Here is a 12,634-nt window from a genome sequence, read left to right as displayed (position 1 = left end):
GCGGGTTACGCAGGCTATGACTTGCTAGACAGTTTCATACGGTAACCCTCCAAGGCAGTGTCTGCACCTTTTCTCCTTTCATCTGTTTTCTTTGATTAGGTTCCCCAACTCTTTCATGTCCATCTTAGACTAGGGTGATGGGCTGACAACATTTTGGAACCAAGTGGTACACAGGGGCTGGGGCTTCAAAATCCCGTCAGTCCACATTCACTTAATCACTGCCTTTACAGAAAAGTACACCATCTTTGAATTTGTCTTATAATCTGTAGTCCAGAAACTGTTTTCTCTCATCAAAGAATAAACCTCTAGCCTTTTGCCAAGCTGGAGATGGACAATTGTCTAGCTGGTAGAGATCTGGGTGGGGGATGCAGTGGCCCTGCTGTTCCCCAGACCAACTTCTGTGCAGTCCTCTTCGAGCCCCTCCTCACTTTCCTCCCGCCCCCTGACTGAACAGTTGCCTCCAATTCCTGAGGCTTCTGCCTGTGCCCCATGGAGATCAAGGGCTATTTTTTTTCTCTACTGGTACATCTTTCCTCTTCTTGAGCCCACCAGATAAGGCTGTCTGTCTCTTCTCTGCCTGTTTCACTGATTTTATTGCAGCTCTTTTTCTCTGAGCCCATGTCCTTGTGCACATACGCCTTAAGACATCTAGTTTCTGCTATTTTCATAGTTTCAGTGAGTGGCACTGGGTGGGTGGTTTAACGGGTATTTTTAACTGCAAGGCTCCCAGAGGCTTCTTTTTCAAATGCAAAATCAAAGCTGAGAGAGAGGAAGGACATGGTGGGGTCCTAAAAACCCCAGAGTTCTCCTTTTTTGAGGAGGATGGGAGGACCTGAATATAGCTCAAATACCTGCAAATCTGACTATGATTAATTGAAGGCTTGGATTAAATTGAGAGAAATGGGCTTGAGGTCAGATATTCCTGAGGATATGACTAGCTCTGCCAATGTCCACCAGTTTTACCCTGGGGGCCTCAGTTTTCTTATCTGTAAGATGGGAATAACACCCATTCTGCAAGATGGGAATAACACCCATCTTGTTGGGCTGTGTGTGGGAGGTGACTGCAAATAGCATGTGTCAAGTAAGTGCCTATACTGGGCCCTGTAAGTGTATAATAGGTGCACACTAAATACAAGTCCTCATGTCCTTCCCCATGGACTAGAGGCTGTACCAGAGTGGACAACATGTCTCCATCCCCAGGCCAGGGCCCCACCTGTGGGCAGGTCCTGCAGCAGACGGACTCACAAGCCCCAGCAGGCCAGCTGAGTGATAGGCATGGCATGCCACCCTGCCGGTCTGTCGAGACGCAGTAAAACCTGGAGAGTCATAGGGGCTTGAGTCATTCCCTTTAACTGGAATGCTTGGACTAGGGACATCTCTTTTCCTGCCAGGTTTGGTCCTCAGGTCTCGTTACCTGAGACGACCTGTGTTCCTTCAGATGGAAGAGCTTTAGCATTTAGACTGGTGGCACGGTGGAGCCTGGTGGAGCTCTGAAGTCTGGGACAGGGCCCTGTCATTACCTTGCTATCAAAGGTCATGTATTTCACGACTGGTTCAGGGATCTGCTAAAAAATGTTATATACCTTTGTCATTTCAATGCCCATGAATTAATAATACCAAATAATGATGTACTGTTAAGCAAGCACTTGATAACTAACTTAAGCTTCATAACCCCCTCTAGATGATGCTATAATGATAACAATTTTCTAGACTTAGGAACTTGAGGCAAAGATGTGGCATAACATGTATGAGGTTGTACAGCTAGTAAGTTGCACTGGATTTAAACACAGGCACCTAGTTCTAGAGTCCACACTCCCAAAACATTATGTAAAGTACTTTCTGTCAAAAAGGAGTATTTACTGAGCCACTAGTGTGATTTAAGGGAACTATTTTACTTAAGCAGTGGTTTCTGACTGGGAACACTTTTGCTCCTGAGGACACCTTTGGCAATGTCTAGAGACACTGTCAGGTTGTCATAACTAGGGGTGGGCATTGCTGTTGGCATCTGGTGGGGAGAGACGGAGGATATTGCTGAACTCCTCGATATATGAGACAACAAAGGTTTATCCTGTCCCAAATGTCACTAGTACAGAAGAGAAATCCTGATGTGGGCCTGTGAGGTGACAGTACACCTTCTAGTTAAGCATACAGAACCTGAGACTGAAAGGCGGTGGACACAGTAGTGCTGGAAGGGACACTGGAAGCAGGCCTGTGCTTCGGAGTCTGTGCCTGCCCCTTTTGGCTCTGGAGACGTCTCACTGCAACCCGTTTTGCTCTTTCCCCCATCCTAGCTTTTATTTTGGAGACTATGTGTTTACTCAAAATTCAGAACAGCTCAATGAATGCTGATACAGCATTCACCTAGATCCACCACATTTGTTCCATCTCTCCTTCCCACGCCACCTTCCCAATGTTTTCCCTCAGCCGGATCTCTCACTGGTCCATAGTAAAGCCTTGGAGAATGAGAACTAGAAATGGAGGCCAAACACAAAATTTGCACTGGATTCAAAGTCATCACTGTGTCATAGATCTCTAGTCACCTGCTCCTCTGGACTGACATCAGTCCCCACCCCTGACCCTCACCTTCACACAACTCTCCTCCGGACTTTTATTGGGATTAAGTTGCAGGCATGATGTTACATGCATGTACCAAGAACAAGGACATCCCTTACATGGCCTTAACACATCACACCTGTGCACACCTATGACAGGTCTCCCATTGTCTGACAATGTCTTTTATGGCTGCTTTCCCTCCACCCAGAATCTAATCAAGGTAATAAAGGTGCACACGTTTCATTGGGCTTGTTCTTCCCTCTTTAGAGATTTTTTGATTGTTTAAGTTTAGGTTTTAAAAAGTACTCCTCCTTTTGGTTTCCCATAGCATTTCCTTTCTAAGCAGTGCAGACCAACAGCTTTAGAAGGCCACTCCACAAGATGGAATTGTTTGGCTGTTTCTTTCTGATTAAGATTCAGACATGTTTGTCAAGAATCCTACTAAATATTCTTACTGTACCCCATCAATAGTTATCAGTTCACCTCATTCTTGGTAACGGTAATTTTGCTGTGGCTCTATCCCATGTGAAAATGTATTTTAATCTCTGAAATTAGTAAATGATTTGTGGGTCGATACTTTGGGTACATGTAAGTACCCTGACTCCCAAACAGGAAGGAAAGTTTGTTCTTAATAGACTTGACACTTTTTCAGACAGCAGAAATTCAGAGAGAAAAAGTAATCACTCCACATATTCAAACTTGTTCCACTAAGGATCACAGTAGTTCCCTGCCAGGGCGTGGCAAGGAAAATGGTAGAGACTGAACTGTGTCCCATCCCCAGCCTATTCCCAAGTTCTTATGTTGAAGTTTTAACACCAACATGATGACATTTGGAGATATGGCCTTTGGGAGGTGGGTGGGCTTAGCTAAGACCATGGAGATAGGGCCTGCAGGTTGAGTTAGAGCCTCCGTAGGAAGAAATACCAGACAGCCCTCTATCTCCTCATGAGTCTGTCTGCCAAGTGGTGACACAGTGAGATGGTATCTTCAAGAAGATTTTCATCAGAACCTGACTATCCTGGCCCAAAGATCTTGGACTTCCAGGCTCCAGAACTGTGAGCAAAAATATTTCTATTGTTGATGCCTCCTAGTTGGTATTTTGGGATGGCAGCTTGAGCTAAAACAAGACAGATTTAATGCTAAAACCCTCATGCTAGTCTCCAGGATGTTATTTGATTCAGAAAGAGCTAATAAGTATAATACAGTTCTTTTCTATAATCTGAGAATCTGGGGGTTTTTGGTTGTTGTGTTTAGTTGCTAAGGGAAAGGGCAGGATTGGAACAGCGAATAACCTCAAAAGTTTATCCTAGTAGAGGGAACCTCTCAAAGCGAAGGCTGCACACAGGAGGGTCATCCTGACCCACCCCGACACCAGGTCCCTCATGCTGACTCCTTGTCTCTCCCTGCTAATGTCAGGGGCATAGACAAATGGATTTGCAACTCACTGTTGCCTCTCACGAGCTGAAAGACACTGATTATGTTACCCATCCCCTCCAAGTCCCAGTTTCCTTACCCATTAAAAGAGAACATTAAATGTAACTTGCCCACAGAGTTGTTAACTAGATTCTAAGAGGATTAATGACAGCATAGCGAGTGCCCCGCATACAGTAAGCATTCAATAAACACAGGAAAGGATGGATTATTAGAAATAATGGTAAAAGATTAAAATTCCCAACATACTGGAAAAGGTCAGTGGGCTCCCTGACAGCCTCTGTCCAGCATGGCACTGGGACTGAAGGACTGGAGACCCTGGTATGACTGCTCTCCTGGCAGATTCCAGGGTGCACCAGAAAGGAGTCCTGACCAATCTAGTTTCTGTTGGGGAGTGGGCATATGACAGACACACAGGCAGGTGATCTGTGATCTAGGTGAAGTAACCTGAGCATTGTTACAGAGGTGCTACCAAGAGGGAAGGGTGTCTGCTGAAGATATTCTCACAAGTGAACCTCCCAGGAGAGTACCTGAAGGGGCCAGCCTGGGAAGATGAGACGAGCTAGCTGTGCATACAGCTTGAAAGGCAGGACTGGGGGGTTGGGGGGGGGCGACAGCAAGTACAGGGGTGCAGGACAAGCCAGGGGGGCAGTGTGACAGGTGGGGATTCAGTGCATCTAAAGCCAAATGAATGAGAGCATGAAATGAGGCAGAGCCCTGGGCTGTGCAGACCATGGGAAGAGGGGAAGAGACAGAGAAGATTTTAACTGTGATAAAACACACAGCATATAACACCGACCATTTCAATCATTTGTCAGCATCGTGTTCAGGGGCTCTAAGCGCACGTAGGCAGCCATCACCATCACCCATCTCCACAAGTTCCATACCCACAATCTGAAACCCCATACCCTGCAATAGTGTTCCCCAACCCCTGACTCCACCACAGCCCCTGGAGGGTTTTCAACAAGAAGCTACGTCACCCAACTGGCATTCTGAGAAAAGCATGAATTAATGAAAGGGAAGCGAATGGCACATAAACCACCACAAAGCATGAGGAGCAGGAAGAGCAGAAGAGAGGATGGAGGTTTGCAAGAGCAGTGAGTGGGGCTGGAGGAAGAGAGACATTGTGAGAAGCCCTGAGAGGCAGGACTCCGTGTGGCCCCTTCTCCTCCAGGCCACTGCGTGGTGGGGGCGCTGGTGGTGGGAGGTACTCACAGCTGACCTGGGAGCCCAGTTTGTGCTCCCAGACGGCATGCAGCTGCTGGTACTCCTGCTGGGCCAGCTCCAGGCGCTGCTGCTTCACCTGGTAGATCTCCTTTTGTGCACTCAGGGCCTCCTGGGCCACCACCAGGTAGTCCTTCAGCATGTGCTCCTGCTCTCGCCGCCATTGAACCCGGGGGTCCTCGATCTGGGTGGTTTCTGGAACAGACCACAGAGACCCTGGGTCAGCACATCGCATGTATCTATCTGGTCAGAGGAATGTACTACCAGGAAACAAAAACACAATGAACAGCAAGCCACAGTAAATGGGAATGAGTCAAATTTACTATTGAAAAAAGAGACTCCTCATGTGGATGGGGCTAACAAACACAAGTAGGCTGGGACCTATTTTTAAATACCAAATCAGTGTATCAATATGTATGAGAATGGGTCCTTCCTGGTGGCGCAGCGGGTTAAAGCACTGCACTAAGAAGCGTAAGCCACTTCCGCATGAGTTCGATCCCTGCCTGCCCCGGAGAAGAGCCACATGGCGAGCCAGACCTCTCCTGACCCACCCGCTGCTCCCCTCAGCAGTGTACTTCGTCGATCTGCCTGTTCTGCTCCCCACTCTGTCTCTGGTAAAGCCTCTCACCCTCCGCATCTCTGGCCTGTACCCCAGTTCTGTATGAATGAATGAATGAATGAATGAATGAATGAATGAATGAATAAATAAATAAATAAATAAATAAATAAATAAATAAATAAATAAATAAATAAAGTATGTATGAGAATGGACAGGAGAAGGCCTAGTTATGAGCTCCAATCTAGAGAGAGGCTCAAGGGCATCTGTTTTGGTGAATAAAGTAGAATAACTAATATTTTGGAGGGTATGAAGAAACAGGCATTCCATTCATTGCTAGAAAGGTAAATTAGACAGCCTTACTAGAGGGCTCTCTGTGCAAATTGAGAGCCTTAAATCTTAATATCCTTGACCAATAATTCTCACACAGTAATATGGCATAAAAAATAATTATAAATCCAGACAAAGATGTATTTGTACAAACCACGATAATAATGAATACAAATAGCAAGCATTTCTTTAATGACTGTTCTATGCCAAGCACCAAGTACTTTATGGCTGTTTACTTCTTCAATCCTTACACTACCTATGCAAAGGAGATTCTACTGTTAACCCTTTCTACAAAAGAGAAAACTGATAAACAGAGAAGTTAAGTAAATTGCTGAAGGCCACACAGAAAGTAGCATAAAAAATAATTATGCTTTAAATAACATCAATATGGACATTGAAAATAATTCCCTTGAAGAAAAATGAATAGAAAGATGTTTACAATAAAAAAAAAATGGAGAGAGGCCCTCCCTGGTGGCGCAGAGGGTTAAAGCACTGCACTGAGAAGCTAAAGCCACTTCCGCATGAGTTCGATTCCCGCCTGCCGCCTGGCACGGCAGACCTCTCCTGACCCGCCCCCTGCTCCCCTCAGCAGTGTACTTCGTTGATCTGCCTGTTCTGCTCCCCACTCTGTCTCTGGTGAAGCCTCTCACCGCCCCTGAGCCTCTGGCCTGTACCCCAGTTCTGTATGTACAAATAAATAAATCTTTAAAAAAAAAATGGAGAGAAAATGCAAGGTACAAAACTGCATAGATAATTTTATATGGATCAGAATCAGTCTGTGTAGTCTCAAAGAGATGTGGAGGAAACTTAGCCCAGTAGCAGTAGCAGATGTCTCTTGGTGGCAGGATACTTTTTCTTCATTCTTTTTAGGTTTTTAAAAAGATTTATTTATTTATATATACAGAACTGGGGTACAGGCCACAGGTGCAGGGGCAGTGAGAAGATTCACCAGAGACAGAGTGAGTTGCAGAACAGGCAGATTGACGAAGTACACTGCTGAGGGGAGCAGAAGGCAGGTCAGGAGAGGTCTGCTGCGCCATGTGGATCAGCTCCAGGGTGGGGATCAAACTCGTATTGAGGTGGCAGAGGTTACCTTCACTTTAACACACTGCATCACAAGGGAGAGGCACTTTCTTTTCAATTTTTAAAAATTATGTGTACAGGGCCTTCCTGGTGGGTCAGGGGTTAAGTCTCGGCACCATCACCTTTACCACCTGAGTTAGATCCCCTGCCAGGGAGGTGGCCCAATTGGCCCAGTAGACTTCTCCTGCCTCACCTGCTGCTTCCCTCCGCAGTGTACTTCATTGATCTGCCTGTTCTGCTCCCCACTCTGTCTCTGGTGAATCCTCTCACCCTATGTACCCCTAACCTACACTCCAGTTCTCCTATGTAAAGAAAAAAATTATGTGTACAATAATTTGGGAGAAAAAAGGTCAAAGAGAACATCTGACAACTGACCAGACAAGGCAGAAACCAAAACAATGTCACAAAATCAATACCACTGACTCTCCACTCCTCAGTCATTTCCAGGTAGTGGGAGGGTGCTGGGGTCACTGGCCCACTAGAAGTTGTACTACCGTACTGCTAAATTCAGCCTGCATCTGCAGGTTTAACTTAGCTCAAAGAATTATTTAATTAATGTTAAATCAATCACTGGTTGTAAAAACAGGAGCTTTGTGTATTAAAATCCTGATTTCCGGTTCCTCTTGATCATTCAGAAGATCTGGACACCTTGGGTCCTCCCTTCACCACAAACCCAGCATCCCATCTGGGAATACTTCATCTGTCTCATTACTGTCATGTGACTGGTTCCTGAAGAATTCAGAGCTTGGCCTTTTAGCTCTCATTCCTCCTGAAAAGGCCAGAAAGAGCATCCCCAGTGAAAGCAAGAAGAGACAGGATGGATCACAGGGGCAGCAGGGCTAAGCCCTCATTTCTGCCAATGACCCCGCCCTACATAGAAGGCTGTTGACCTCTCAGTCTACTTCTGTAATTAGTAAAGGGGATAATGGGCCCAGAGTCACAGATTCTCAGGAAGCTGTAAAGCTATTCAGCCCAGGTAAAGCAAACAAATGATGGTGAGAGTAAAACCAAGCTGTTCCCTAAGACCAGAGTCTGAATGGGCTGTGAACAGCAATTCTTCAAGCTCTTCCCCCTCCCTTTTTCTGAGGAACAAAAGGAGGTCAGAAGATTGTAGGCAGGGGTCACAAGATTGCTTCCCATAAGGAAAGCTTTGCAAGGTGTCAACCATGCAAGAAGAAGGAACACTGACAAGGAAAGAAGACAAAGGGGAGGAGAGAGTTCATAAAGCTGGTTCCCACCTCAGGTCAGGGAGTCCTCTTGGGGAGGGAAGGTGGGCAGTCACACACTTCTTGCTGACACAGGCCCACAGAAAGAAACTTGGCTGTCATGGCCAGGTTGGAGGTAAAACAGATGTGGCTAAGAGACCAGTGGAGAGGTTGACTATGGCAGCATTTATCTTGATTTGATTTTGCTCTTTTCCTCCCAGACTTGTCTGGCCATTTCTGACCCTTTTCTATGGGTCCCGGCAAGAAGGAGCTGTAGTCTTGTGTCTGGCTTTTAGGCCTTGCTTTGGGTCAATCCCTTTTGGGTAAACTTTAACCCACGAGGGGATGGGTAACTTTGGATGTCTGATTTAAAACTATATTCTTTGTCTTTTCTGTGTTGCACATAGATTGTATTAAAGTTCCTTTCCATTAAAGATCTTATATGTTTTGTCTTGACGCAGTGGATGGCAGAACTTATTTAGAGCAGGCAGGTCTGGGGGTTCAGGGATGCCCCTCTCTCCCTGACCAATAACAGAGGGACTTTGTAAAGTTTGCAATTTTAAAAAATGTGAAGATTTGAAATGCTGAAAATATAAAAAGGAAAAAACCTCACAATTCCACCAGTGCGAATGTATAACACAAGAAGCGAGAGCTTTCCTTTCGCCAGTCAATCTGATCCCTCAGAGACAAGTACTATTAGGAGTCTCCTCTACTAACAGCTAAGGCCCGATGATGATAAACAAATCTCTTTGGAGACACATGTCTCTCTGCTCAAGCTTGTTTTTAATGCAACGTGGCACAAGGTCTTCTACGTTAGTCTCAATGGGCTCTCGTTTCCAAATGACCGACCACGTTCATCCCTCTTTAGAGGCATACAGCACTAGCTAATCTTTCATGTTTTTCTTCAGTTTTATTATTGCTTGTATTATTTCTATATTTAACTTTCCACAGTCTTTTCAGAGGCTGAATAACATACCACAATGTAGAATTAGGGCTTATGTAACCAGACCACTAGGGTGGATTCTTAAAAACCCACTTTTATGAAATTGTGCTATTAAATCCTGTAGGTGAGATTTCTTAAGAAATGACCAGGTCAGAGGGTATAACTATTTTAAACTTTAATAGATACTAAACAAATGATTGCCCAAAAGGTTGTAGCAATTTTTTTCTTTTGCCATGGTTTTGAGTGACTGTTCAGATTCTCAGCAAAATAGTGGATAACAGTATTTTGAGGCCTGGCAGTGCATTAGAATCAGTTGAAGAGCTTCAAAAACCAAAACCATAAAAAGTCTGAACCTGGTGCAAAAACACTTGGATCAGAATTTCTAGGAGTGGGAGCCAGGCTTCCAAAGCTTCCAAAACCTGCCCAGGCGCCTGCCTTGCAGAAGTGGCCGAGACCTTGGCTACACGTTAAAATCATCTGGGGGATTTTTAAAATTCTGATTCTCAAGCCCCACTCCTGGATCAACGAAGTGGGAATCTCTGGGGGTGGGAATGAGGCAATGGTGATTTGAAAAGCTCCCCAAACAATTTCAGTGTGTCACCAAAGAGGAGAGCCATTGTTTAAGAAGTAATGCCGGCCCTCCCTGGTGGCACGGCGGGTAAGAGCACAGCACTGCAAAGCTGGCCCCAGCTGCTTCAGTACGAGCTCTATCCCAGCTCCGGAGGTGACCACATGTCCCGGCAGACCTCTCCTGACCCGCCCACTGCTCCCCTCAGCAGTGTACTTGTCGACCTGTCTGTTCTGCTCCCCACTCTGTCTCTGGTGAATCCTCTCACAGCCCCCTGCACCTCTGGTCTGAACCCCAGTTCTGTATGCATAAAAAAAAAAAAAGTAATGACTAGGACAAAGTGGTCAGGTGAGATGCTGAGCTCCAGGTAGAACCACCTGCTGAAATGTTAGCCTTTGATGGATGCCCTTGGGGCACACTTGGGCACCTAGGGGCTCTGGCTTACTCTGGGAAGGGCACTCATAGGTTGGGGCCCTGCTCATTGGAATATAAAAGTATATTAATGGAAGGTGTGACCAAGCCAGGTGGTTTGGCTATCATTTTTCTGGCTGGCCTCTTTTGTGGTATAAACCAAGATGGATAGAGGGATGCAGAGACAAAAACACAGCTCACAAACCCACAGCAGAGCCCTGGTCTCAGTCTAGCCTCGTGGGAGAATCGCTATCCAGGAGCTTTTCATTTGATTGGCCTCTGGTATGGAGTGGGCATCAAGATATTACTTATATCTAGTTCTTTAAGGCGTAATTTCAATACGGTTAACGCAGGCACTTAAAGTGTGGAGCTCAGTGAGTACTGGTATGTTCATGGACCATAAATGTAAATCGACATGTGAAACACTGCCTTTATCCCGGGGTCCCCAGACCCCTTTCCCAGTCAGTCACCTCACTCACTTCCTCCTTTCTGGTGCTATTTTAAAACTTCTTATCAAAATGGGATCATGCACAATCATACAGAATGTGCTCTTTGGGTTCACATCTTTGCCTCAGCACACAGCTTTTGAGGCTCATTTCTGTTGTATTAGTTGTCTGTCTCTTGCTACTGCTGAATAATATTCTTCTATATGAATATAATGCAATATACTTTTTGTATGAACCTTCAGACTGTTCCCCGTTTGGGCCTATTAGGAATAAAGCTGTGACAATCATGCATGTGCAAGTCTGTGTGTGGATACATTTGCGTTTCTCTTAGGTAAAAGGACCGGGGCAGGGGGCAGGGGGCGGGGGGAGGTGAGGAGGGAGAAATGGCTGGGTTGTATGGAAAGTAGATGCTGAATTTTGAAGAAACAAGCAAACTATTTGCCCACAGTGGCTGCACCTGTTTACATTCTCCCCAGGAGTTCCTCCACATGCCAGGCAATGACATGTTGGCAGCCCTTTATTTCATTTTAGTTATCATAGCAGGTATGTTGATATTTTGCTATAGTTTTATTCTTTTATTTATTTTTTGTGTAAAACTGGAGTTTAGGCCAGAGGTGCACAGGAGGTGAGAAGATTCACCAGAGACTGAGTGGGGAGTGATCTACTGAACTAAACACACTGCTGAGGGGAGCAGCAGGTGAGATAGGAGAGGTCTGCTGTGCCCTGTGGGTCAGCTCCCTAGCAGGGATGGAACTTACAACTCAGGCCATGGTGGTAATAGTGCTGAGACAACTCTTGGGCCAACAGGGAAACCTTCTAGTTGTGTATTTTTTGTTTTTTAAAGATTTATTGATTTATTCATACAGAACTGGGGTACAGACCAGAGATGCGGAGGGTGAGAGGATTCATCAGGGACAGAGTGGGGAGCAGAACAGGCAGATCAACGAAGTACACTGCTGAGGGGAACAGCGGGCGGGTCAGGAGAGGTCTGCCACGCCATGTGGTCTCCTCCGGGGCAGGCGGGAATCGAACTCATGCAGAAGTGGCTTAAGCTTCTTAGTGCTGTGCTTTAACCCGCTGCACCAGCAGAGAGGGCCCTCTAGTTGTGCTTTAATGTGCATTTCCCTAACTACTAAAGATGTAAATCACACTTTTGTGTGTTTATTGGCCAGTGTATGTCTTTTTTAGTCAAGGATCTATTTAAATCTTTTGCTAGTGTTTTTCATTGCTTTGCTGGGTGCCTTATTAGTAAGTTAGAGTTCAGCATCAATTCTAGTATAGTCTTTTGTCACATACACATATTGCAAACTTTATCTACTATTATTTATTTTTATTATATATTTTAAAGTCATTTTTTCATCTCGTTTATAATCCCCTTGAAATTCCCAACACCAACTCACCTTTGCACTATCACCACAGTCCCTTGTGCTCTTCCCACCTCTATTTTGATCCTACTCTCCTCTTCCCCACTGCAGAGTCTCTGGTTTATAGTTGCCTATTCATTTTGATATTTACTTTATTATAATTACTCCCCCCCTCTCCATCCCTTAGTTTGATCCTCTATATTTTTCCTAAGAGTGAGACCAGTATTTTTCTTTTTCTTTCTGGCTTATTTCATTGAGCATAATCCTTTCCAGCTCCATCCATGTTGCTGGGAATGGCATAAGTTTATCTTTTTTGATTGCTGAGTAATATTCTATTGATGCCTATAGGCCATATGCATTTCCTCATTGGAAAGGTGTTTTTTTTACTTCTTCTGCCCATTTTTTGACTATGTTGTTTACTCTGTTGAATTTCATCAGCTCTTTTTAGATCTTTGTGATCAGCCCCTTATCATTATTATTGTGTACAAAAATTTTCTCCCAATCGGCCCTCGCTGGTGCG

General features: G+C 45.2%; 1 protein-coding gene across 1 annotated transcript in view; it reads right to left on the bottom strand.

Moving 5' to 3' along the window:
• WWC1 (WW and C2 domain containing 1) overlaps positions 1-12,634 on the bottom strand; it is an 83,460-nt gene that overhangs the window by 65,491 nt on the left and 5,335 nt on the right. The window contains exon 2 of the mRNA XM_004679193.2: positions 5,200-5,403. Coding sequence (XP_004679250.1) covers positions 5,200-5,350 — 151 coding nt within the window. The 5' untranslated portion in view covers positions 5,351-5,403. The remainder of the gene's footprint in view (positions 1-5,199; positions 5,404-12,634) is intronic.

This window comes from Condylura cristata, unplaced genomic scaffold, assembly GCF_000260355.1.
Source record: "Condylura cristata isolate star-nosed mole 26May11 unplaced genomic scaffold, ConCri1.0 scaffold00008, whole genome shotgun sequence".
NCBI classification, from domain to species: domain Eukaryota; kingdom Metazoa; phylum Chordata; class Mammalia; order Eulipotyphla; family Talpidae; genus Condylura; species Condylura cristata.
This window is presented reverse-complemented; position numbering and strand designations above follow the sequence as displayed.